The 27,461-nt window shown below is 41.8% G+C and overlaps 2 protein-coding genes across 9 annotated transcripts in view; one reads left to right on the top strand and one right to left on the bottom strand.

The window, feature by feature from the left end:
* The window catches only part of LOC309660399 (uncharacterized protein), a gene marked incomplete at its 5' end in the record, with an annotated part of 90,838 nt that extends 88,142 nt beyond the window's left edge, over positions 1–2,696 (bottom strand). Inside the window, 2 exons of the mRNA XM_082460991.1 lie at positions 1,752–1,780; positions 2,068–2,696. Coding sequence (XP_082317117.1) covers positions 1,752–1,780; positions 2,068–2,696 — 658 coding nt within the window. The remainder of the gene's footprint in view (positions 1–1,751; positions 1,781–2,067) is intronic.
* The window catches only part of ST3GAL6 (ST3 beta-galactoside alpha-2,3-sialyltransferase 6), a 78,994-nt gene continuing 53,574 nt past the window's right edge, over positions 2,042–27,461 (top strand). For 4 of the 8 annotated variants that reach the window (XR_014263095.1, XM_082460538.1, XM_082460537.1 and 1 more), the window contains exons 1-2: positions 2,524–2,659; positions 22,433–22,593. The gene's annotated coding sequence lies outside the window, so the exon portion shown is untranslated. Of the gene's footprint in view, positions 2,174–2,494; positions 2,660–22,432; positions 22,594–27,461 lie in introns of those variants that run through there. The other 4 variants (XM_082460534.1, XM_082460535.1, XM_082460536.1 and 1 more) reach the window with 4 other exon arrangements.

Raw genomic sequence — 27,461 nt, 5'->3', positions numbered from 1 at the left:
GCTACAAATTCACCCGGCTTAATTCTTTATCACCTTCCACAAGAATTCAAAATTTTTACATAGTTGCAATAATGTGCCCATGAAATAATGTATCCTGCATAGTTGCAATCATGTGCCCATGCAATAATGTATCCTGCATTAAAAAAAAAAAAAAAAAAAAGTTTTACAGGTTAAAAGCCCTTACCCCAGATAGTTACATAGTGGTATGACATTCTGGAAAGAAAATTGATTTTGGTTCCGGGCACTTTTTTTTTTAATTTTTATTTATTATTTTATTTATTTTTAATTTTTTTTGGCTGTGTTGGGTCTTCGTTTCTGTGTGAGGGCTTTCTCCCGTTGTGGAGAGCGGGGGCCACTCTTCATCGCGCGGGCCTCTCACTATCGCGGCCTCTCTTGTTGCGGAGCACAGGCTCCAGACGCGCAGGCTCAGTAGTTGTGGCTCACGGGCCTAGTTGCTCCGCGGCATGTGGGATCTTCCCGGACCAGGGCTCGAACCCGTGTCCCCTGCATTAGCAGGCAGATTCTCAACCACTGCGCCACCAGGGAAGCAGGGAAGCCCCCCCCCCCCCGGGCACTTTGATTCAAATCACTGCTTCAAAATAGGTGGTATGACCTTGGGCACATTACTTAACCTCTTGACCCCATTTCATCATTTTTAGGATATTATTCTGGTTTGCAGGATGAATGAGAGAAACAGACATGATACATGGAGGGTAGCTGACTCATGGTGGGAAAGGACTGGCAGTTAATATTCCTACTTCCTGGATTGATGTTTCTTTTGAGATGAGCACTGTGCTGAGAATTCTCTATGTTATCATCTATTTTAATCTTCCTAACAACCCCTGAAGATAGGTTGTACTATCTCACTGTAGAGGTGGCCAAAAGGAAGTACACTGAGGTTAAGTCACTTGCTCAAGGTCACACTGCAGGCCGAAGGAGGAGGTGGAATTTGAATTAGGTTAGGGTGAACAGTGCCTTCTTGGTCACTACTGACTATGAAGAAGCACAAATGTCACCTAAGAACAGTGGATTGCCTCTTGCCTTAGCACGTGACATTGCAGATTCAAAAATCCTAGGAAAGCCAGAGGGGAGGAGGTATATACCACTGCTTTAATTCTGAAAGTCATGAACAAGAGAAGGGTAATAAACTCAGGAGAACCTAAAAGAGCAAAGTAACCTCAAGAATAATGGGCCCAGATGGATAAATTCCCTAAACATCTTTCACTACTCTGATGTCTCAGGAACCACCTTTAAAATGACAAAATCTGTGTGGGTTACTTCAAAGGCAATTTGTAGAAAGGGAAAGGGATAGGAATTTTCTGAACCCTCTGGGTTTTTTGATAGGAGAACTGGGAAAATAACAAGTGCTGCCTCCTAGGGCTGTTGTTAAAATTAATACAAATACCAGAAGGTCCATCACAGACGGAGGACTTTGTTTCAGTGCCTGACACATTACTCACTTTGAATTGCACCCAAGTCTGTGGCTCTTCTCCCTGGGGTCATTTGATGGCATGTGATTTATATCACAAACACTGAAATTTAAAAAGTATTCACAGAGGGAAGAGATATGGGGACATATGTATATGTATAACTGATTCACTTTGTTATAAAGCAGAAACTGACACACCACTGTAAAGCAATTATACTCTAATAAAGATGTTAAAAAAAAAAGTATTCACAGCTATCCAAGTATGAAGACGCTTTTCTCAAGGGAGACCTACTTTAATAAGAAAAGAAAATGCACGTCTCACCTTTGTTCTTCTCCCTAAAGTAACGTTTCCTCCAAAAGATAAAAAGCACTAACACATTTGTCCTTGAAGGGCAGAGCCCAGGAATTCTGGTCTCTCTGAACACCTCTCCCTTCCTGCTGGGGACCAAACCGCCTGCCCCGCCTCGTGTCACAGAAGTCCCCCACGCGCCAAGCAAGTGTTTACTTCTGCCGCCTGCCAGCCCGGCGGGGAGGGGGGGGAGCACCCGAGGTGCCCCTCACTTTCGCCCCTGCAGCTTTCCAAACAAACCGGGACGGGATGGGAGTGTCTTCTTGGCTGTGGAACTTGATCCTCCTACCTTGTCCTGAAGCCACCCGCCGCTTTCCCCCGGCCCCCTTCGCGGTGATTTTCCTGTCCGGGACGCCCGGAGAGGGCGCGCGGCTGGTGTCCGCCCAGCCGGAAAGGTAGGGGCTCGGCCGCGCTCCCACTTAGCCGGCCCGGGGACGGGGAGCCCCAGCGGCTCCCTCCGCATTGCACCTTCCTCCGCGAACTCGGGGGCGGCCGCGGCCACCACGCATCTGGCGCCAGCCGCCGAGCGGGAGGAGCTTCTGCGCGGCTCCAGAGGCGCCAGGCGCTTTCGCCGGGGATCCGAACCCGGGCGCGGCGGGCAGCGCACGCGCCGGCGGACGCCTGGGACTCCGGGCGGCGCCGCGCCCTTCCCCGCTCCCCCGCCGGGTCCGAGGGAGCCTGAATCCTTCCCGCGCCGCCCCTTGAACCGCGCCACCTTCCTCCGGTTACCGCCGGCCGCGGTCTTCGGCGGCTCGATGCTTCAGGCGCCGCGGGAGAGGCAGCAGCCGGCTGGGGCGAGCGGCGGAGCGAGCCGAGAGCAGCGGGCCTCCGGCCCCGGAGCCCGCCACGCCTCTGCGGTCTTCGCGCCGGGGCCTCGGCGGGTAACTCTCCCCCGCCCGCTTCGCTGCGGGTTTGCATCGCCGGGGGAGGGAGGCTGGGGGAGCGGAGAGATCCGCGGGCTTTGCAGCCCCTGAGGCTGAGGATCGGGGGTCGGGGGCGCGCCTCCACGCACCAACCCCCCCCTCCTCCCAGGAGCCTGCGTGCGCTGGTTCCGTACCCCCGGGTTTAGGGAGTCGGGGGCGCTCGGCCCCAGGTGCTCTCCCGGGAGGGGCGGGAGGGGCGCTGGAAGCTTGAGCGCAGGAGAGGCCGACGGGGGTGATGGGCGCTTTGCTCACTATTGTTTGCCTGTAAAAGGGTCTGTACGCGAGCAGGGGTGAGAGGTCTGGAAGGTTCTCCCGTTTTACCTTAGAACATTTTGCTAGAAACCCTTCTTCCCGTTACGGTGGAACTAGACCTAGCAAACACAGCTCCGACGCAATTTGGAGGAAAGGGCGGCGGTGAGAAAATTTCCGTGACTTGGGCTGCCGTTAGTTTAGCGGGTAGGGGAGAAAACGCTTGTGGTTTTGAGGCGGATTGTTTCCGAGCTCCCTGGCGATCTCAGCCCCTGTGTGCTGTTCTTTTGGCTTGAAAGAAAATCTATCAAAAGCTATTTTCAGAAACTAAAAACAAACCCAAAGCAGTTTTTTGGGGGAGGGTCTTCAGTAGAAGGGCGGGGAGAGAGGTTGGGGACGGGGGTGGGCGTTGCTGTTCAAAGATGATGGTTCAGAAACGGTTCTTGGGAGTGGTGATGAGAAAGACATCTTGCATGCCAGCATATCAGAAACTACGTAAACTGCAGATTCTAAACTCAGCAAAGTCGCATGTGCTTAAGAGGAGCGCCGCCGGGGGTAGATAGTTAAGGAAACTGCTGATCGGCCAGAAGCCCTTCGCCCTCTGGCCCCAAGTTCACACTAACCTTCTGGTCTTTGATAGCCGCTTTTACAAGGCTAACTTGGATATTTGACTTTCCGGTCTTAAAACTTTCTCTCCCGGCTGCAGACCATGAAACTATCTTTTTATTTATATGGAGATGTTAAATATTTAGGAGGATCTGGTCAGGCTGGCAGGTTATTTTCCGTTCCAAAGCATGCTGATTTGACGTTTGTAAATTGATTCGTTTTCGCTTCCTTTTCCTTTCAACTGCTTTTAATACGAAGATCCGCAAAGAACCACTCTTAGTTTGTTATCTATTGATAGTTTGTCGTCTCTGAATAAGTCTAATCGTCCCGGAGGCACATTAGATAATGGCAACTTTGGTTTATGAGGAGAGAACTCTTCTAGAAACTGTGTTTTCCTGTTCTGGCTTCAAGCTGTCCTTAATCCTGGAGGGGGAGGGGAGGTCTTCATTGGTTGCCCTTGTGGCTTCTCTTGAGCAATATTTTTATCAGTGTCCCTCTCTGATTGTCACAGCCGCAGATCGTACCGTGTCTCCGTATTATGGTGCAATAAAACAAGACTGCTATTTTGATTATGTTTCAGTGGATTTGTTAGAAGTACTCAATTTATTCTTATGCCCCGAATCAATACAAATCTTCGGGGCTCAGAAAAGAATAGAAGAACAGTTTTGGCAGAAGAATGCCATTAAGAGACATAGCATTTTAAAAAATTAGTCTATCTTTTGTGGAAATTGTAATTTTCAAGTTTTCTCATTCCAAATATCACTGGCAGCCGTTTTCTTCTGTTGGAGATATTTCTGTGTTCCATATCATATGGAATATTATGGAGAGAAGTGAAATAATGCCGTGCCTCCCATGTTTCTCTGATAAGCATCATCTGCTAACCACTTGGCTTTCGTGGAAATTTGTGATTCCATTCAGACTGGGGACCAGAGACCTGTTTAAGTGAATTCTAGGCGATGCTTATCAAGGAGGTAAGGAAAACACAAAACTCAGGTGGCCTCCACTATGATCCCCAGTGAGTTCCCCTATGCTATTTTATTAAATCTTCCCAACCACCCTATGAGACAGGAATGCTTAACCTTATTTTATAGTTAAAAAAACTGAGACTGCCCAAGGTTAAGTGACCTAGAATGGATCACAGAAAGGTCACTTCACCTCTGCCTTACACCTTTTCAGAAAGCCTCTGTAGCAGACATTCTTCACCAATTCTTCGATTCATTCGCATATCTTTCTCCTTTGCCTTCCACAATGCTCATTTATATACCCCCTGATCGGAACGCAGATTAATTCTTTTGTTTGTTTGTTTGTTTTTTGTTTTCAGAACTATTTATTAAATCAAAGCAAAAATATATACAAAAAAATACTCTGAATAATGGCTACACATATAATTTTCGACAGATACTTACAAATATTCATGTCTCCCTTTCTTTTGATTAATATGTTTTTTTAAACATCTTTATTAGAGTGTAATTGCTTTACAATGGTGTGTCAGTTTCTGCTTTATAACAAAGTGGATCAGTTATACATATACATGTCCCCATATCTCCTCCCTCTTGCATCTCCCTCCCTCCCACCCTCCCCACAGATTAATTGTTAATTACCCCTCATGCTTGGCTTCTTGAGCAGGTGCTCTGCATACTTTGCCTTTCCTTCTGATAGCTCCAGACTTTCAACAATTAGTTATCGTCTATCTTCTCCACATCTTTGACATGCCCCTTGGGTGTGCTGTGTCTGGCCAGGTTTACAAGGTCATGTTATCTCCATTGGTTTATGTTCTGAAAGTTCTTTTCATTCTGAATACATGTATATTCTCACTGAAGTTCCTGCTTATCCTTCTTGCCTGGAAGAAATCTTCCCAGGGCTACAGCCCCACCCTCACAGCTGAAATGAATCTCTCGTTTCTCCCAAATACAGTGGACAACAGCACACACCACGATTTACAATCGAACCCTGGTAAGTTAGAAATAAAAAGTATTTAGTTTGGAGTGAGCTTGATGTATGGAACAGGCTGTCTGCCTTGGACATTACAGTGTTTCAGTAGAAAACTGTATTTATGATTCCATGTCAGGGTGTTAGAAGCACAGTTCCCTCACCACAGTGGGGTAGCAGGCGTTCTTTCCCATGATGGTGACTGAATTGGTGGAAGTGTCTCAGACTCGGTCAGGAACTTGGCTGCCATACAGTCAGGCTAAGAAGCGATAATATTATGGGGGTGAGGTTATGAGGGTAAAAGAGAGCGAATAGCAGTAGGATCTGAGTCTCTTCCCCACATCCATATTTCTTTTTCCTTCTTTTTTTTGGGGGGGGGCAGATCTTTTGGTCATCCAGCTTCCCATTTACTGTCACAACCTTCTACATCTGATCAGGGCTTTCCTCTTCCTGGACCATTGGGAAAAGGTGAAGGAAAGCACTCAACCCTTAGGAGATTTTCTTACCTTCAACACTGGAAAGCTGAGTGAAGAGGATCTCTTCTGCATTCTCTCTTCCCCCTTACACCTGAAACACGTGGGCCAATGCCATTGTTTCATCCAGTAGCACAGAGTAATGCTGGTCTTTGAAGAATTCTTTAAACATTGATTTACTTTTTATGTGGTTGGGAATGGAAAGGTCTGTGGGAGATGAGGGAATAAGGCCTCCAGATGAGGAAATGGAAAGGAAGCTGGAAATTTCTGCAAGGGAAACAGCGTTACTCTCGCCTTCATGGGTTGTGGCAGCAGGCCCAGAGCTGGTGTAGCTGTGGGTCATGGTCACTATGCTTTGACGGGGCAACAAGGGAGCAGAGAGTGGTTTTGCAGTGGCTCTTGTGTGACTTTCCACAGTCATCTATATGGTGGGACTTGAGATTTAACCAATATTTACTGCGTACCCACAATGTAACATATGTTCTAGGTAGGGCGTGCGGCGTTGAACAAAACAGATGAAGCTCCCACTCTTACAGAGCTTGTGTTTCTGTGGGAAATGGGATCAATAAACCAGATACAAATAAATGGAAAAATGTTTTTCAGGTAGAAATGAGTGTTACAAAGACAATGCAATGTGGCCGCGTGCCAGACAGGGCATGGGGGAAGCCAGTTCAGAGCAGTCAGAGAGCTGCTGGGAGGAGGGGATATTTGAAGTGAGATGTGAATGATGAGAAGGAGCCCGTCAAGTGAAGAGCAGCAGGAAGAGCATTGTAGGCAGAGGGAACAGCAACTGCAAAGGCCCTGAGGCATAAATGAATCTGGGATGTCTGGAGAACTTGTAGATGGAGAAGAGTGCAAAAGGGCAAGAGAGGAGATGAAGTCAGTGAGGCAGGCGGAAGACTGCTTATGTGAAGATTTTAAGTCTTAGAAAGGAGTTTGAATTGTGTTTTTATTAGAATGGGCTGCCACTGGAGACTCTGAATTAGAGACTCAGTCTTCACCTGGTGGGCAATGGGCTTTCCTGTTTCTCTCTCTCTCTCTTTCTCTCTCTCTCTCTCTCACACACACACACACATTTTCACTCTCAGTTTTTCTTCTCCCCATTAATTGTCCATCACTGATTTCCCCTTCTTTGCCCTAGGTCAGAGCACAGGTATATCCACACAGAAAAGCAGGGCTCAGAGGACTGTGGACAGTCTTCCTCTTACCCTCTGAAATAAATCCATATACTCAGTTTCAATTTCACGCATGAAACTCCCCATCACTAGCTCTGATTTCTTAGCCTCTCTCCAGACTATCTAGTTGTCTCTAAGTCTCTGGATTGGCTGGTGACATCTGAAACTAGATACTAAAAAGTATCTAGTCAAATCAATCATAGTTGGTATCTTTTGCAAGACAATGATTGTCCCAAAAGGGGATATTCTGTGTAACAAGAAGGTCTTGCCTTTTCCAGAACTCCCATTCCCTTTCCCCAGCCTATGCAGTCTGATATGAGAGGTAGTTTCAGTGGAAATGTGCAGGACTCTTATAATAGTTGCCATGGGACTATGCTGTGCCTTAGAAATTTCATTTCTATTGTTCTTTGTAGATGATCTTGTCAGTCTTAGAGTAACACTTAAATCATGAAAGCTTATGTCCAAGTCGATATCTCCTAGTAGCACTGGTTTATCAGAAATGAACAGAAGCATTTTATCAGTTATCCTTTGATTCCAGGAAAGCTCATTATTGCCAGTACATAACTCTCTGGGGAAGCTTGGTATACTCTTTAGAGAGAAAATTGTTTTTGAGATTATTTAGCCAGATGCCCTGCTCATTTATTAATTTACATACTTAACATATGTAGTATAATTTACATACTATTTCATATATAACACAACTCACTTTCAGCTTTTCGTGGCTGTTTCTTTCTGACTGATGTAGTGGCGTAAAATCTGGAACACGTTTCTATTTGAGAGGGCAGCGATTATGTCTTGTCTTGTTCGCCCCTGTGTCCTCGGTACCTGGTGTGGTGTCCAGAACACTATAGATGGCCATGGATTAACTCACAATGTGAATATATTGGCTCAGCTGTAACATCTTTATAACTCTTAGGATTATAACTATTAGTATCATCAATTTGTCATCTCAAAAACTTAACACGTTGGAGAAGACAGGTGAAAGGTGAATTCATTACTGTGGATTAGTCTATATTAATTAAAACTTCTGGTTTTGAAACTCTTCTTTTTGAAAATAATATAGTATACTTAGGCTGACACGTAAGAGAGCGGTATGTGAATATTATCAGGTGGATATTCTCAAATTTGTTTTCGTGTACAGTAAACTTTCAGAACAGTTTCATAATTCATAATTTATGATAATTTGAGTTGGGTTAGTCAGTTAGTTGGGTATGTGATTACATTAGTGAGGAAATACGTGTGCCAAGAGCATGGATAACGAGATCATATCCCTCTTTAATAGCCCAGCATCTCACATTCATGATGTCATGCCCTTTAGTAGGCAGAGATTTGCACCGCTTGAGTTCCAGTGCTTATTATGATATTTCTTAGGTTTCTGTTATGTATCATTTTGCCTAACTGGAGACACACACAGATGCCCTGGGGATAAAAAGCCCTCCTCATTGAGATTGCCAGAGCTGGGAGGAGTCCCTGCCTGGCAGAGGGAACTGAGAGGGGCCCAGCTGTGGGCTCTTGCTGAGACTCATAGTGACAACGTTTCTCACAAAGAACGGTGCCTTCAGAGGGCATTTTCCTGGTTAATACAGATATTCAAGGACATGCTGTTACATAAACAAAGCCTTCTTGTCTTCGAGCTGATTTTATGGAGTCTCCCTCCCCACACCCCATCATATTTTAGTCGGCAGAGAAGTTATCAGCCCGCTGCTTCAGACAGCTTGGAGGAGTTTTCTTCTTAGGAAAGATACTATTGCAACTATTTAGGCCAGCACCGTAGAAGGTGTTGCTTTTATTAAAATAATAAAATAAAATCTGTATAAAAAATACAATATAAAGTATAACAAATGAAATAAAATAAGATGAAATGCTTTTATTAAAATCTGTGCAACCCTTTAGTATTTAAGAGTCCTTCATGTATTAAGGGATAGAAGAGGCAAAGGTAAGGGAATATGTACATTTTCTATGTTCAGCATAGAGCCAAAGAATAAAAGACCAGATTTTTTTTTTTAATTCCCTGACTTCTTTTTAGGGATAATTATACAGCTAATATAAAATTAGATAATGTAATATATAATAATTATTATAATATAATAAAGATAATATAAAGTTATAAAACTGCACTTAAAAATTGAGAAATGGGTTATCCAGTTGCATTTAGACAAGAGCAATGAGATGATAATCCAGTTGCATTTCAACTGGATTTTCAACTGCTTTTCAGCAACAGCAACTAATTTAATTTATAATTTAATTTAATTGACAGACTCTGCAAGTTAAAGGGACTCTCTGTTGTAAATGTAAATGATCTTTGTGAGATGAAGAATACTGCTGTCAAGATACTTTTGATATTTGGAGCCAATATTTCAAGTAAATGTCAAAGGAAGTTAGCTAATGACTCTTGTTTGATCCCAGCTATGCTACAATTAAATTAGAAATAATTGGATTTTTTTCTTTAGCAGGATGTTAAGGGATATGTGTAATTTCTGATCATAAAGTACCTGTAAATGTTTCGCAGGCCCTGAATTTTTTTGGAGGACAAAACTGGCCCCCCTATTGCAAAACAAAAACAAAAACAAAACCCCCCCCACTATTTTTACAGAATCGGTGTGTAGGGCTCTTCTGCTTTAACCATAAGTAACATGATCATATTCTTATAAAAAGCTTCTACCCAAGTTCTCCACCTATGACCACCAATATTCCTGTCCACGCACCTTTTATCATAGCATTCCTCAAGCATGGTTTTTATTATGGAAATTTTTTTCTGCTCAAAAAATCCAGAGAATTTCTCCCACAGGTCTTTGAAGTTTTCTGCCATCTCCTGTTGCTAACTTTCTTTTCACTCTTCCATTTGCACTGCAGTCACTGCAAGCCTCCTGGCGCTGCAGCTTGCAAGGGTCCTTTGACGCTTAGTGCCTTTCTCCTTCCACTCCACACTCCCCCTCCCCCATCCAAGCCCGGTGATGACCTGCCTTCGTTTCCCAGCTTCATGGCCAACAGCTGCACGACTCTGAACGCATTGCCTAACTTCTGGGAGCATCACTTTCTTTATCTGTAAACTTGAAAAAATGCCCACATCACAGTTATGATAATTAGAAAGAAAACACGTATAAATAGTTCAGCATAGTGCCTGCCAAATATCAAACATTTAATCAATGTTGTTACATTATTATTATTATTATAACTCTATTATTATAGCTGTTCTTCCTCGAATAGTTAAAATTTGACTTTCTCCAGAAAGTCTTTCTGTTTGGCCTTCTCTAGCTCTAATTTTTTCTCCAGTCTGTGTCCTCTTAGACCCTGACTTCACTTTGGACTCTATTAATCTACTCATGTTGTATTTCTTTAATTATTTTTCAGTGAACAGCAACAAATATTTGGGCACCTATCATGTGCCAGGCACAGTGCTATTTACAACATAGAGATCCATGGGCATGCAGTGGAGGGATACAGTGTGTGTGTGTGTGTGCGTACACACACACATACACACACACACACACACAAAACACACGGGCTTCAGGTGAAGATGGGGGATGAAAATCTGTTGGTTGAATAGCACTGTGAGTTTTTCAGAATAAACTAGGGTTAAGAAGTAAAAACTACTCTATTCAGATGTCCATTAAAAAATTAACATCTTGGGCTTCCCTGGTGGCACAGTGGTTAAGAATCTGCCTGCCAATGCAGGGTACACGGGTTCGAGCCCTGGTCCGGGAAGATCCCACATGCCGCGGAGCAACTAAGCCCATGCGCCACAACTACTGAAGCCCACGTGCCTAGAGCCCGTGCTCCGCAACAAGAAAAGCCACCGCAATGAGAAGCCCGCACACCACAAGGAAGAGTAGCCCCCGCTCGCAGCAACTAGAGAAAGCCCGCGCGCAGCAACAAAGACACAACGCAGCCAAAAATAAATAAAAAAAATTAAAAAAAAAAAATTAACATCTTTTCATCTTTTTCTATAGTATAAAAAATATGATAGTTATAGTTTCTGTATTCTTTTTTTTTTTTTAAAGAATGATATTGGAGGACAACTCCTTTAGATCACTTCTTTTTTTTTTTTAAATTAATTAATTTATTTATTTTTGGCTGTGTTGGGTCGTCGTTGATTGGCTCGGGCTTTCTTTAGTTGCCGCGAGCGGGGGCTACTCTTTGTTGTGGTGCACGGGCGTCTCATTGTGGTGGCTTCTCTTGTTGCGGAGCACGGGCTCTAGGTGCATGGGCTTCAGTAGCTGCGGACCGCAGGCTTTAGTAGTTGTGCCTCGCGGGCTCTAGAGCGCAGGCTCAGTAGTTGTGGCTCATGGGCTTAGTTGCTCTGCGGCATGTGGGATCTTCCCGGACGAGGGCTCGAGCCTGTGTCCCCTGAATTGGCAGGCGGATTCTCAACCACTGTGCCACCAGGGAAGCCCCAGTTTCTGTATTCTTGAAACAGCTTTACATATGCTTTCTTTCTTAGAAGCTCCTCTATCATCCAAACACAGGGTAAAGGTAGAAAAGGAAGTCTTCCTTGAAGAGCAGAATCCCACTAGACCATTCCAGTTTATGGCAGGGAGGGCAAAGGATGGGAGGGAAAAATCCGGGCAGCAGGAACAGCATGATCAAAGGCACTGAGACATGAAACAGTATTGAGTAGGATGGAGAACTGTGCAGAGTTTCGTGCTCATAGAGCATAATGTTCAAAATCAAGCATTTTGGGAGATGATGCAGGAGAGAATGTAGGGCTCAGCTAAATCAGACTCAGAGACCTATGGCCTATATGTTTACATCTCCCTATAAGGATATGCACTTGGGTAGGTCTACATAGACAATTTTAACAAATTTATATATAACAAGTTATAACAGTCAAATTCTGCACATTGCTTCTAAAGTTGCACTTGAATTTTACATGTGGCATGGAATACATCTCTTCCATTTGCTGTTTTCATAAGAAAATGATGAAAACATTAGTTACCTGTAATATATAATTGATATTAGAGCTCTCATTTTTAATAACTTAAGTGTTTGAAAGATAGATATGTGAGGGAGTTCCCTGGTGGCCTAGTGGTTAGGATTCCAGGCTTTCACTTCCATGGCCCAGGTTCAGTCCCTGGTTGGGGAACTGAGATCCTGCAAGGCACGCGCAGTGCAGCAAAAAAAAAAAAAAAAAAAAAAAAATTGTGAAGTATCATTTGAGACTTCTGAAGCCTGGGTTTCTATATGAAAGTTGAGAGTAGAGAGGGACTTCAATAGGACAGAGCCATCCAAGAACCGACCAGAGGACCATTACAAATTAGTAGCCTTGAAACTTTCAGTACCTCCCTAATACATTTCACACCCAAGAAAGCCACAGCTTCGGCTTCTATAATTATGTGATTGATAATTTGTATGTACAATTTGATCAATATTTTTATTTCTTTGTTTGCATTGCAGTTAATGCTTGGCTTCCTTTCCCCCCCTCCACTCCTTTTTTTTACCCCTCTCCTCCTCCCCGCTCCCATTTTTAAGGCAACATGCAGTTTGGTTTTTTTAAAAATTAATTTATTTTATTTTATTTATTTTTGGCTGTGTTGGGTCTTCATAGCAGTGCGCAGTCTTCTCATTGTGGTGGCTTCTCTTGTTGCGGAGCACGGGCTCTAGGTGTGTGGGCTTCAGTAGTTGTGGCTCGCGGGCTCTAGAGCGCAGGCTCAGTAGTTGTGGTGCATGGGCTTAGTTGCTCCATAGCATGTGGAATCTTCCTGGACCAGGGCTAGAACCTGTGTCCCCTGCATTGGCAGCCGGATTTTTAACCACTGCACCACCAGGGAAGCCCCATCAGTTAGTTTTTGATACATCAATATGTTATTTAGAGCTTATGCAATGGCTGATGTTAAATGTCTGAATTTTATTTAATTCTAGAAAATCTTATGTGTTTTTATTACAGAAATATGTTTTCTACCAAGTCTGAGTGGTGTCCAGTGTATTTTAACTCTGTCTTTTGGTGTTGATTTCTCTTGCTTAGGAATTAAGCAATAGGACCGAAAACTCCCTAATCGTAAGAGTGTAAAATTCCCAGAGGAAAATTAGATGGGAAAGAAACAAAAAAACACTGGAATTTACTTGAGGTGTAATTAGCCTGAAAATGGAATGTGTGGGAGAGGTCCGCAAGCAGGCTAGGAAAACAGAGGGCAGATCAAAAAGTGTCTTACTGCCTTTCCAGCACTACTGAGGGAAGAATGTATCCTTATTATATAGGTCTGTGGTTATCAAACAACTTTTCTTATCACCCAGGGATTTGCCTCTAGAAGTTGTCAATCTTCCAGTTTAAATATATGTACTCCTTGGCTCTTATATTTTTCTCATTATAAGTGAATTACTTTGGCATTTCCATTTAGACACCAGCTTCTGGGAGTTGAACATCTCAGGTAAACTGACCACTCAAATGTCTGAACCAGCACAGCTGAGTAGCTAACTCTTGGGTTGGGGCTTCTCCCAGGTAATGCCTTTTTCTGAGGTTCTGCCTAGGCTGCCAACACCTCTATTTCTTGGACAGCTCCAATTTCTCTCTCTCTCTTTTTTCTTAAATTTATTTTATTTATTTATTTTTGGCTGCGTTGGGTCTTCGTTGCTGCGCGTGGGCTTTCTCTAATTGTGGCGAGCGGGGGCTACTCTTTGTTGCGGTGAGTGGGCTTCTCATTGCGGCAGCTTCTCTTGTGAGCATGGGCTCTAGGCGCATGGCTTCAGTAGTTGTGGCACATGGGCTCAGTAGTTGTGGCTCTCGGGGTCTAGAGCACAGGCTCAGTAGTTGTGGCGCATGGGCTTTGTTGCTCTGTGGCATGTGGGATCTTCCTGGACCGGGGATCAAACCTGTGTCTCCTGCATTGGCAGGCGGATTCTTAACCACTGTTCCACCAGGGAAGTCCCTCTTTTTTTTTTTAAAGTAAAGTTCTTATGGAAATATATTGGACACACAGAGGAATACACAAACCATGTAAAAGTATAGTTTGATACGTTTCCTCGCAGTGAACACACCCACGCAACATGCCTCTGGATGAAGAGCTGGAACATTACCTGCCCTCCAGCAGTGTACCATGTGCTCCCACACAGTCACTGCTCCCCTCCTTGAATGTAACCACCATTCTGACTTTCACCACCATAGGGTGATTTTTTTTTTTCTCTTTCCTTTTCATTTGAATTAACGCCCAGGTATTCTGAATGGCTCTAGAGCATCAGGGTCCCTCTGGCTGAGAGTAAGGACTAGGCATCAGGAAGGGTGCTATAGGTTGAAAACTGTGTCTCCCTAAAAAGACACGTTGAAGTTCTAACTCCCAGTACCTCAGAATGTGAACTCATTCGAAAATAGGGTCATTGCAGATGTAACTAGTTAAGATGAGGTCATGCTGGAGTAGGATGGACCCCTAGTCCAGTGTGATTGGTGTCCTTATAAGAAGCATCTGTGTGAAGACAGAGACACAGAGAGAGCACTATGTGAAGGCAGTGGATTGGAGTGATGATCTATAAGTCAGGGAATGCCAAGGAATGCTAGCAAACCACCAGAAACTAGAAAGAGGCAAGGAAGGTTTCTCCCCTACAGGTTTCAGAGGGAGCATGGCCCTGCCAACACTTGGATTCTGGACTTCTCGCCTCCAGAACTGTGAGATAATACACTTCTGTTATTGTAAGCCACCCTGTTTGTGGTACTTTGTTGTTGCATCCCTAGAAAATGAATGCAGAGGGTCTGCGGGGGGGCCTGGTGCTCTGACCCCACTTCTCTCTGTCCCCCAGAGTGCACCTGATCCTTGGTTCTGGAATTGCCCTGGCTACACCCTTTCGAAGCTGCTCCTGCCTGGACTTAGCTCACAGAGTGCCCTGTCTTGCCCCTGGTTGTTCCATGTCTGTGTTGTGGAAGACAAGGTTTCATTACTATTGTATGGCTTTTTCGTTATTTCTTCACTCTGCTCTCCCCTCGTATTTTCAGACTGAATCAGTTTGGTTTCCTGACGCACCCCAGACCAAGCTTTGTAAATCAGCCCTCTCTGCTTTCCCACCACTGCCTATCTGGGTCTCTGCTGAGGTGTCCTTAATCCATCCTCCCAGACCCAGACTGAGCCACCTCCTCCGCCTAGTTGTCCCCAGTTCCTCTGATCCAGAGTCATCTTTGATAGGAAACAAAAAGAACTTTATTCTTTAAATGAAATCCCTATTTCCAATAGTATGGCATGCTGTAAATAAAGGTTTCATTTTGTTGTACTTACGCATATCAAAGGCCGGTTCTCATTTCAGAAAATAAAAAAGCCCTCAGATCAAAAAGCAGCCCAACAATTAGTCTTTAGTTAGTAATAACGAACTAGGCAGAGCATATTAGATGATGGAGTATTTTTTTCTTCGGCAAAGGATTGGTTTTAGACTGCCTGACAGTAACTTATCGATTTCTTATTCTGGGCTGAGTTTCTGGTGTGAGGGGAATGATAAGGATCAGACTGTTGTTAAGTCCCCAGGGTGACTTCATAGACTCTGGCCACTTCCTTTGTTCTTTTGTACTGTTGCTTCAGCACCTAGGGATTCTGGTGGCTTTTGTCTTAAATGCTCTTAGCACAGACTCTCCCTTCACCTTATATGTCTATAGCCTAGGGTGGTTACAGAGTGCATGTGCCTTTTAACTGCCCCTGCTTTCTGTTCAGAAGCCATTGCTTACTGCTAGTAACTACTGGGGAAGTCTCTAGACATTTTAAAATATCACAAACATGGGGAAGTTTCAAAAGTTGAAGCATTTCAACTTTTGGTTCCTGGCCTATTGCCAATGTGATTCCTTATTCTCTTGCTAAGAATCTCTCAACCTCTAATTTCGGCTGTTCATACAATATATTTTGCCCTTTGAGGGAGAATGCAAAAAAGTTGCATGTTTTAGGCTTCTCTCTGTGTATTCTCTATAATATACATATTATTTAATTGAAAAATAATAAGAGAGTACACTTTGAAACGACAGTTAAGAGGTTAGAATGAGGCAAAATGTTATGTTCGGTATGTTTAATCGTCTATGTTTTTATGGACTTGCCTTGAGAGCATCTATGTTGTCAGCTCAGACAGTCCTTGTTCCTTGAGATCTTGTGCCATGTGACGGATGGGTACTACGTATCTGTGTTGGATGGATGGATGGACAGACGGGCAAGTGGATGATGGAGCTGCTCCATTTGCTTGGCCCGTTATTTCACTGAACTACTGCTAGGATGATTTTCAGTGGAGTTCAGAGCTGCCTCCTGAAGCCTGGGTAGGTTTTCCTAAGCCCAGGGGGTTTTATTGGGCTGGAGACCAGGGATGTAGAAGAAGTGATATCTCCTTGACTCTCTCCTGTGGAATGTGCTGAAACATTTGGCTAATTGTGACCATGGAGTCCAACAGTCTAACTCCATTGTGATCCCCAGTGCGCTGGAGTTACTTCTTTCAATGGAAACCCAGATTTCTTTTTTTTTATTCACCTTCTTGGGGATGGTGTACACTTCTTTGGAAATCTGCTAGGAGAAGAGATGTTTCTTCCCCCTCCCTTCAGAGACAATGCTCTTATTCAAATTTCCTTTGCTCCTTCTAGACTAGGTTTTGTTTTGCTTTGTTTTGTTTTTGGCCGAGCTGTGCCTTGCAGGATCTTAGTTCCCCAACCAGGGACTGAACCCCGGTCTTGGCAGGGAAAGCGCCAAGTCCTAACCACTGGACTGCCAGGGAATTCCCGAGACTAGGTTGTTTTATAGTGTAAAGAATGCAGCCATTAGTAAACACTTATCCATATTTTAAAACATCTGCCTTTTGAGGTTTTCTCAGATTCTTCTTTATAGAAAATGATGCTAAAGGGATAGGAAACCCATAGACAAGTCTTCACTTATTTGTAGACTTGACTTCAGTCTATGCTGGATGATAAACCTTGTTACAATGTCCTTGAGCTAAGAATTTTCACTAATGTAAATAGATCATTGTGTATAGTCACACTGTTTATGGGTCTAAAGACTTCAGGGTGAAAGACCTGGCATTTCATTGTTGTGCTTAATTGTCCACTTTATTCAACATTGACTCTGGCTTGTAGTAGGCACTTGCCAGTCCCTCAGTTCTAAAGAGAAATTTGGTTATCTTTCTGTGGGGTTGTACCTTGGATTATTTTCTGGCCAAAACACTGAACAAAGCATTCCAGAGAAACCTTTGGTTTGTTTATCTACTCGCTCAAATGCTCTAACTTTTCTGTCAGTGTGGTTATCAGAAAAAGAAAGTAATTGTAAGAAGGCTATTTTCAGCATCCACTTTTTCTTCAGTGTGTTTTGTTTTCAGCAGGATGATTATAGATTCACCTTACCTAGAAATGTAGTTTCTTATTTAAAATACTATTAACTTTCCGTTTTCAGAGGGTCGTGGTATTTTAAACATCTACGTATTTTTAAACAACTTGAATGATCAAAGTTTATGTTTTAGAAAAAAGACTATGCAAAAGTGAAATTTCAGTTTTAAAGTATTTCTAGCAATTTGTAAGATTCACTGTCTTAGTAAACTGTTTTTTCTAGATTGGAAAAAAAAGAAGATTTTGCTCCAAAATGACATTTAGATTAGCAGTTCTCTGAAAACAATCTAAATGTCTGCTGGTAGGGAATGAAAAGCTTTGTGATATATTTGGTTGATAGGATACGCTACAGAACTTAAAAAGAATGAACAAAACCTTTATGCATCAATATGGATGGACCTCAAAACCAAAAGTGTAGAGTGAAAAAACGCAAATTTCAGAATAGTATGTATTTGTTATGTCAATGTTAAACATTACTTTAAACAATATTATATACCACATAATGTTTATGAATGCATGTGGGTGTGTACACGTGTGTGAATAAAAAGTAGATAAATTTGTAATAGTGGTTGCCTCTCAGAGAAGAGGAACATGGTAAGGAGGGGAACATAAATCTCCATTAAAAAAAAATCCCTGAGAAGATATGGTTATTTTGGTTAATGGGTTAATGGGCATTTGTTATATTAACATTTGGACTTCTGTTAACGGGTTTTTTTTTTTAAAAAATATTTATTTATTGATTTATTTGGTTGCGCTGTGTCTTAGTTGTGGCTCACCTGCTCCTTAGTTGTGGCTCACCTGCTCCTTAGTTGTGGCATGCAAACTCTTAGTTGAGGCATGCATGTGGGATCTAGTTCCCTGACCAGGGATTGAACCTGGGCCCCCTGCATTGGGAGTACGGGCTCTTAACCGCTGCGCCACCAGGGAAGTCCCTGTTAACATTTTTGTAATGAAAAAATTCCATGTAATATTTCCTAATGAAATAGATTCCAACCTAGGAGCCATACATTTATCAAGACTCTGGGAATGAGACTGAGGCTCTTCCAATACGTCTATATTTCACAATATTATTCTGTGAAAAATGAAAATTGACAGAATGAATCTTGAAGATGAGGAAAGCTCCAAGTTGATCTGGCTCCTGGAAAGCTAGAATAGCTTACAGATTCAGAACAAAGAGCCTGGCAGCCAACTGCCTAGCCCAATCCCTGGCTTGATACCTAACTTTGAGACCTTGGACAAGTTAACTTCTCTAAGCCTCTCAGTTTCCTCATTTACAGAATTAGAATAACAGGCCCATCTCAGCACTGTTGTGAGGGTTCTATGAGTTCATGCATGTAGTAGGCATGCAACAAGGATTAGCTCTTATCATTTTCATGCTTACTCCTATTATCGGCAACCTCAATTCTTCCGGTGAACTGTTTTCATTTTCACTTCAGAATCTTCGCAAATGCTGTTTCCTCTGCCTGGGATGCTTTTCATTTCCACCCTGATTTCTTCTGGTTAACTCCTTCTCAGAGGAGTTCTCTGTGAATTTTCTCAAATTCCTCTGAGAAGCTCCCTGTCCTTCCCCACCTGGGTCAGTTTCTTGTCAGACCACAAATGTAATTTAATACTTACTTATATAGTAATAACTCTAAGTAATATTACTTAATAGTAATAACAACTACTTGCTAATTTCTGCTTCTCTCCTGGATTGTAGACTGTTTTTCTTCACTTCTGTATCTTCAGTGCCTACGACAAGGGCTGGCATTAGGAAATTAATTATTGACTAAATCAGCAAAGTTATAGTAGAGGTAAAAACTTTCGGAGTTAATTTTACTAGGAAATGAATTGACTCCCTTTGCCTAGAGGATTAATTTAGCTAGTATTTGAAACTAAATCTAGGACTATGTGATTTAATAAAAAAATATGTATCACATGTACTGGTTTATTTGTAATAATAATAATAAGATACCCCAAATTAAGATTCGCATCATATTTGTAATTTGACTTTGGAGGGTCATCTGATGGATAGTAACATAAGTATCATCACATACTTTCATTTACTGTGGAAAGCAGGAACATTTCCAACACTTTAATCTTAAGATTTGATACATGCTCTTCTGATCGTTTACCCTCAAGCTAACTCACCTTTTTCTTTTAAAAGTAGCAAAAAGAGGAATTAACAAACAGGAAATGATACTTCTCAAGGAGCAGAATAAGCTAGGTTCTTTCAGAATAAACTGATGTAATAAGTAGCTTGAAAAAAAGGGCTTTTGTAAGTCAGATGGAATGTTACTTATAACTTTTAAGCAAACTGTAAAACAGTAAACCCTTTGGAAGGGGAACTTACAGAGTAGGAGGAAAGACAGGAAACTGGTTCCTTCTTAGTTGTGGGTTTATTTACTCTGGGAGAGAAACCTAAGAAGGCTTTAAAATTTGAGGAAGGTCTGTGTGTTCAGATATTAGCATATTTCCCCAGGAAAGACATCACACAGAAGTTTGAACTGATTAAAAGCCCAAATTTATGAGATAAGTAGGGAGCTGAGCAAAATATGAACAAGAAAGAAACTTTCAAAGCATTGAAAGAATTTTTTGACCCAGATAGGGTGGTGGGGAGGTGAAATTTCAGGGCTAGGAAAATAATGCAAGGCCCTGCATTGAAAAAGAAGACTACAAATGTAGCCTTAGGAGTCTACCGCCGCCACCTTTGGAGGCAAATGATTTTGTAACACAAATCACTGGGAAAAATTACTTTATAGCCATATTTTGTCTTATCCTACTTCTCTGTTAACTATTGTACACTGAAATCATAAGTAACTGCATTTTTAATGCTGAGCATATACTCATTCATTCATTCATTCATTCATCAGGACACGCTTATTTGGTTTCAGTTATTTACCAAACTTGGAGTAAAAGCATCATTTTAAAATCCTTTTTTAATTGAAATGAAACATGTATTCTTTAAAATTGTACAAGATTAGTTATTGTTCAAGAGTATCACCTGGGTGGTACTGGATACCACCATACACCCTTTTTTTTTTTTTTTTTTAATTTGAAGGTGTGTGCCTGCAAAATTCTGCTAATAACTACTTTACCTATTTATTAATCATCTGCCCCCAAATCAGGGTTGGAGTACTTTTGAAGCCATATGGTTAGAAGACTGCACTTTGGGAAACACTGGTTTAAATAACATTATAATGCTTGTAACCAAGCTACATCAACATTGGCACCACCTGGGAACTTGCTAGAAATACAGATTCTTAGGCCCCACCTGCCCTACCGAATAAGGATCTACATTTTAACAAGATGCTCAGGTGATGTTAATGGACATTAAAGTTTATTAAGCACTACTATCCAAAGCCCTCCCAAGTGGTTTTTATTTTTTATTTTTTTAAATTAATTAATTTTTCTCCAAGTGGTTTTTAAAACAGAGTATCTTTAGTAACAAGTGACTCATTATCCAGCAATGGAACCTGTATTATCTTTAGGCAACCTAAGCAAGTTCTTCCCTGCGGAGCTCAAAGCTAAGTCCTTGAATATTGCATTCACTGGCCTTGGCTTAACTCCCCATAGCATTCAGTACCAGGCTAATGCCTCTTTTTCATGAAAGCCATACAGACATGAGAATAGCCATTTTTGTTTTCCTTCCTTGATTTAAGCTTCTCCAGGTGTAACTAAATCCCCATCTCTCTAGCTGTTCCTGGTGTGACGTTGTTTGGGGTTTCTTTACTAACGTTTCTATTTCAAATTTGTGATTGCTCCTTTACTCCAGCTGGTAGTAACTAGTAGTAGGTTGAAGATCATAGGAACCCAGGAGTTGTACTTTCTATACATTTAGGGAGAATGATTTTGAGGCTCAACTTTATCATTACCCGTAATTTCCTTAGGTTCAAAATTCTGTCTCGTGGTGGAGACTTCTATTATAATAATTGCCACTAAAGAGCACCGCTTTGCCTTTCTTCTCATTTCTAAATGCACCAACTGCTTAGCACTTCAAAAGTGAAATGCATATAGAGATATATGAAAATCAGCATTTTCTATTTCTCCATAAATTTTAAACTTTTAAGAAAAAAAGTCCCCTGTAATCCACAATTCAGCACATCAACTGATTTCTTTTTTCTCTGTCTTTCAGTAATGTGTTACCACACATACATCTAACACGTGGAAATAATCTTAATGTACTCAGCTTTTTAAAACTTTCTTCACTTGGTAGAATCTAAATATTTTTTCATGTTACTCTATGATTTTCATAATTAAGCATAATCGCCTTCTTATTGTAGGACATCAGTTCATCAGTGAGTTCTGAAATAAAATATTTGCCATATTTTTGTTGGTTTTGTTTTTTGATATTTGTTTCCTAAAAATTTTTTTTAAAATGACACTTTCTACTAACCCAAGAAATACAGAGCATGCAGTTTTATTTGTTTTGTTTGTTTTTGTATCAGGGTTATTTAGTCTTGTGTAAGAAAAGCTATAGCAGGAGCATTTCAGATTTTTTTTTCAAAAGTTTTTGGAGAAAGTGGCCCATGGCACATTGTTAAAGTAGTTGCTGTTCTAACTTCCCACGCTTCCTTTCCCCTCACTTCCTTCTGGATATTTTTGTTCTTCTTGACCTCCTCCACATTCTCCTGTCTCCCTCCCTCCTCTTCTTCTTCTTCAGGTTTTCCAGCAGCTCCTCCTTCTCTCACCTCTGCATTGAACAATAAAGCTGTGTGTACGTGTGGAGAGAAGCTGAAAAAGAAGACAGATGGTTCTTTCATTACCGGGTTGCTCTGGATTAATTGAGCTGGATATGTTATTTTTTTCAAGGAGACTAAGCTGGATCCCGTGGATAACCAGTCATGGGCTACAGTCATGTAATATATGCAGCCGGTTTTGCTGTTGGATTTTTTTTGTTTTGTTTTTGGTAATTACATCATCCTGCAGAGCATTTTGGGAGAGGCCAGTAGTGACTTTACATAAGTAGTATTTTCATTCAAAAATTTTTTTAATGGCTTAAGATTTTTCTCCGGTAGCCAAACCATCCTTATAAGCATGCTACCTTTGTGTTTTATTTCAGCACTTACAAGTGAAGAAGCAGCACGACCTTTTGTCTTGGATAATTTCTAGTGCAGAGGCTCCGACAATTTAGCAGCGGCCTCCTGGGCCTCCGGCACCCTTACCACATTCTACATCCTCAGGGGACAGAGGGCCTTTGGGAACAGACCCCTAAAAGAGTAGGTAAGCAAAGGCAACAGGACTGTCTTCTCAGACTTCCTAGCTGTTAAGTTGGAACACTTGAAATATTTTTATACAGTGTTTCCCTCTGGCAGGTGACTTTACCCTCTCCTTCTTTGTATACAGCTGCCTGTTAATTTATCTCTTACTAGCTTAACAGCTGGCCAGAGGGCCTATGAAACTACATATTAGGTAACCAGTGACTCTTTAGCATATCCCAAAATTGAGCTATGAAAGTTTTAATTATTATTTTTATTCTCAGTCTAAATGGGCCTTTTTGGGACTGTTCTAAACCAACATGGAAGTGAAAGAGTAAGTAAACTGAAGTTACAACTAGAATATTACATGCATCGCAACTATTGTAGTAAGTGCTGTTAACCAGCTGTGTTAGAATGAACTCTAGTTCCCTCTCTGTCTTTAATGCTACAATTAATAATAATTTCATTGAAGTACCTTACTATAATTTGTGTGTATATTCTCCTTACTATGCCTGGAATCCCATGTACAAATTTACACCTGTTTATAAATTCATTCTGAGAAAGCTCTGGAGCTCAAATGTCTTCTAGGAATTAGCTCCATATTTTACCCATGAATCCATAGCCTTTCTGATTTGTTGAGGTTCATCAGAGAACAATCATTCTACTAGCAAATTTGTTATGTTACTGCTTTGTTTGGAAATCATTTTATGAAGGACACTTATTGACTTACAGTATTATGCTTTAGTACTATTGGTACATCTGGGCATTTACAGTGGTTTTGGGATTTAGTCCTTGGGAATCTCTTGAGCTCTTCATTGTTCATACCAAGATTATGAGTGGATTCAAAGTCCTTCCCTAGTGTCCCGAGGCACTGGTCTTGCAGAACTTTTGAGCACCGTGAACGTGGGCTGAAGGTAGGGCTGGATCTTCAGGTTTCTCACTGCCAGAAACATCTTAATTGAAGGAAATCTGGGCTATAATCATCTTGGAGATTTCTGGAACTGCCTTTCCTGTCAATCTATACATCTCCTTGCATCAAGAATATGGAAATATTTTGAGTCCTTATAGCCTAATGGTGAAGAGCATGGGTTCTGCTATGTGCCTGGGTTCAAATCCCAGCTCCATCGCTTACTACTTGGGTATCCTTGGGTACATTCTAACTTCTCTGTGCTTTAGTGTCTTCATCTGTATGATAGGAATGACCTTTCTTAAGGGATGTTTTTGAGGATTAAAAGAATTATATACCAAGAGCATTTAGAAGAGTTTCGTCATATAAGTGTTCAGAAAATTTAACCTAGTTGTATTGCCATCTGTTGCGCTGTTTTTTCTTCTTCCTCCATTCTCTAGTCTAGGGCTAACAGGTATTCAACTCTTCATCCTTACCTTGTTAGATGTTGCTGACTGACCCTGGCATTTGCTTCTGAGCCTAGAGCACCATATTTGAATCCTTCTCAACGTTTTAATGGATCCAAATCAGAGTGTAAGGTGAAAACTATTTGCCAACTCAGATTATTTGTAAAGTTCTTGATTTTCTTTCTTGCTTCAAGACGTAAATTTGATATGCTGATTACAAACCTAGGTTGTTTGGTTTTACTAGGACTCAGAGCAGTTTTATTATGAAAAGCATAGAAAGGTATGGCTTCTATAGCCAGAAATAGGGTCTAAGATGAGTTTTGCTAATGAATTACTATTATCTTGAATGCCTTTTGTTTTACATTTAGAAGCAGATGGGTAAGCCTTCCTATCACAGATACTTTGAAATGTTTAAATAAATGTGGAGAAATTATAGCGTAGTAATGGAAGCTTAATTTTCTTTCTTTTTTTTTTTTTGTGGCTCTTATTGTACACTGTCATGAATTCTTCAGTATCTTTACCAGGATGTTATGAAGTTAGTTTTGTTTTTTTTTAATAAATTTATTTATTTTTGGCCGCGTTGGGTCTTCGTTGCTGCGCGCGGGCTTTTTCTAGTCATGGTGAGCAGGGGCTACTCTTTGTTGCAGTGCGCGGGCTTCTCATTGTGGTGGCTTCTCTTGTTGCAGAGCACGGGCTCTAGGCACATGGGCTCAGTAGTTGTGTCTCACAGCGCAGGCTCAGTAGTTGTGGCGTGCCGGCTTAGTTGCTCTGCAGCATATGGGATCTTCCCGGACCAAGGCTCGAACCCATGTCCCCTGCATTGGCAGGCAGATTCTTAACCACTGCACCACCAGGGAAGTCCCCTGAAGTTAGTTTTTTAGTGAAGCCTTGGTGTATGGGCAGCTTATACTTTATTAGTTTTAAAAGCAGAATTAAAAACAAGACTAAGAGAGTCCTTACCATGTGCCAGATATTTTTCTAAGTGCTTTATATTTACAACTTATATAGCTCTATTAGGTACTATCTTTATTCCCATTTTACAGGTGAGGTATAAAGAGGTTAAGAAACTTCCTAGGGTCATACATCTAGACAGAGGTAAAGCTGAGACTCAAACCCAGGGTGTCTGATTGCCAAGCAGACAACCTTAACACCTAATTGCGCTGCTACCTGCAGAGAAGAAATTACATGAAGCAGATGATGAGAAGGAAGATGGAAGGGCCAAATGAAAGAAGTCTTAAATGCCAGGCTAAGTGATTTGGCAGACAATGGGATAACACTGAAGGTTTTCCTGTGGCGTGGATGACAAAATGAGAGCTGGGCTTGCTTTGAGGAGTTTATGCCAGCGCAGCACATGGGCTGATTTCAAGGGAGGATAGATTAGAGATCATTGCTAGTAGCTGAGAAGTAATGAGACCATGGGTTTAGGAAATAGGATTAAGATAAGAGCTTGAGAACACCTGTATTTAGGTGTGCCAAGGAGGAAGAGAAAGATTTAGAAGCTCAGGCAGCAGGAGTGAGACGCAGGGCCACCCGAGGGAGGTGTTTCAGGAATTGAAAACCATAGAGATTTGAGAAGATTGGAATGAAATGAAGACTAGTGGGTTATTGTTGTGTACCCATGATGAGCCCGGAAACATGCTGGAGGAAAATCCACATAAAAGTGTTCTCCTGCACTGCCAACTCTGCTACTTATGAGTGAGGTCACCTTTGGCAAGTTTTTACTTTTTTCTAAATCCTGTCTGCTTCTTCTGTAACGTGGTGACATACATAAGACCTTACTCTGTCTAAATGCCCTGAACTCTTGCAGTCTTTCCAGCTCTAAGATCTGTAATTCCTGGGTCCCAGGTATGAATAGCAATAATTGGAAATGTTGTTGTGAGTGAGTGGTGATTCAGTTGGCCCTTTTAGGTGAATCAGGAGGGGATGCAGGATGAAGTGTGTGTCACGTAGATGTAATCTGTATATTTTCTCTCAAAAATAGCAGTGGTGATACTGGTAGTAGATGGAAGGTGGAAGGATAAGGCTGTAAACAATATAGGAATGAAAATATCCAGGGAATTTACAGAGAGACCACAAATATCCCCTAGAATGATGATGGAAATTTTTCTCAAAGCCGCTTATTTTCAAAGAGAGTCTCACTAGTTTGTTCAGGGAAAATTTTGTTGATTGGAAATTTTAAAAGGTCAAGCCCAAAAGACTCTTAAAAGAGGTAGCATGGACCTTAGAATGAGCTTTTAGTTCCTCTCAACAACTGTTTTTTGTGAAGCCCTGATCCTCTCCATGGGCTATGATTCCTCTTTCTTCTGACCTTCTCCAGCAGTGCTTCTCAAACACACAGATCACCTGGGGATCTTGTTAAAATGCACATTTGACTCAGTAGATCAAGGGGTGGAGCTGAGATTCTGCAGCTCTACCAAGTTCCCAGGTGATGCCAATACTGTTACCAAATGCAAGTTCGTGTGCCCAACGCACAGTGAGGCCAAATAAACCGAAGTTTCGGAGTTTGGAACAGAGAAAGGTTTATTGTGGGGCCAAGCGAGGAGAACAGGTGGCTTGTGTTCAAAAACCCCGAACTCCCTGATGGTTTTTGGGGAGAAGTTTTTATAGGCAAAATTTGGGTTGAGGGCTGCAGGGTGTGTGAATTTCTTCTGATTGGTTGGTGAGGTAACAGGGTGGTGCTCCAGAACTCTCGTGCTCAGCCTGAAGTTACCATCCTCCACCTGGGTGGGGGCCTTAGTTCCTGCAGAAGAATTCAAAGATATATTGTTGTGTATATTCCTTGAGGAGGAACCAGGACCCTGCCCCAAGGCTGCACTATTGTTTCTTGATTGCTCCTCCCTTGTTTCTGCATCCCCTCTCTTGTTTCTGCATCCCCTCCCTTGTTTCTGTATCTCCTGCCTTCCCTAATTAGCAACTGTTTGAATCTGCCCTTTGGAACTCAGGGAAGGTCTAGGAGGCAGAATGAAGCCTATTTCCTACAAACAAGAAATGGGGGACACAGAAAGGTTTTGTACCAGGGAGGGACCCACAGGGTCCTGCTTGGTTTCAATACTGCTGGTTTGTGGACCACACTCTGAGGAGCAGGGGCCTAAAATATTTAATTTTACTTCCCACTACAGATAATCATAGTCATCTTGGAACAGTGTAACTTCCCTCGCCAGACTGTGAGCTCTGTTTGCCATGTCTTAAAATAGACTACACATGCATAATGAATACTCAATAGTAATAGATTAATCCATTCTTACCCCTGTCAGTGATTTGTATTATTCAGTGGTGTCAATAATTTGAATTGTTACAGATAGGGGATTTTTCCTTTTAACTGAACAATTGAAGCAAATCTGTTGTTCAGAAATAGGCACTGGAATGTAATATAAAATTTTCATATAAAGTTAAAAATACATTTACTATATGACCTGTGAAAACACATGCCTACCCAAAGTCTTGTGCTTGAATTTTCAATGTAGTGATGCCAAAATCTCGGCCTCTGTGCTCTGGTGCCAAATTGAATCTTGGAGACACTTTTGGGTGAAATAAAAAAGA

This window comes from Balaenoptera physalus (assembly GCF_965194825.1).
Source record: "Balaenoptera physalus genome assembly, chromosome: 4".
Classification (NCBI taxonomy): Eukaryota; Metazoa; Chordata; class Mammalia; order Artiodactyla; family Balaenopteridae; genus Balaenoptera; species Balaenoptera physalus.
The sequence above is the reverse complement of the archived record's forward strand: the minus strand, read 5'-3'. Positions and strand labels throughout refer to the sequence as shown.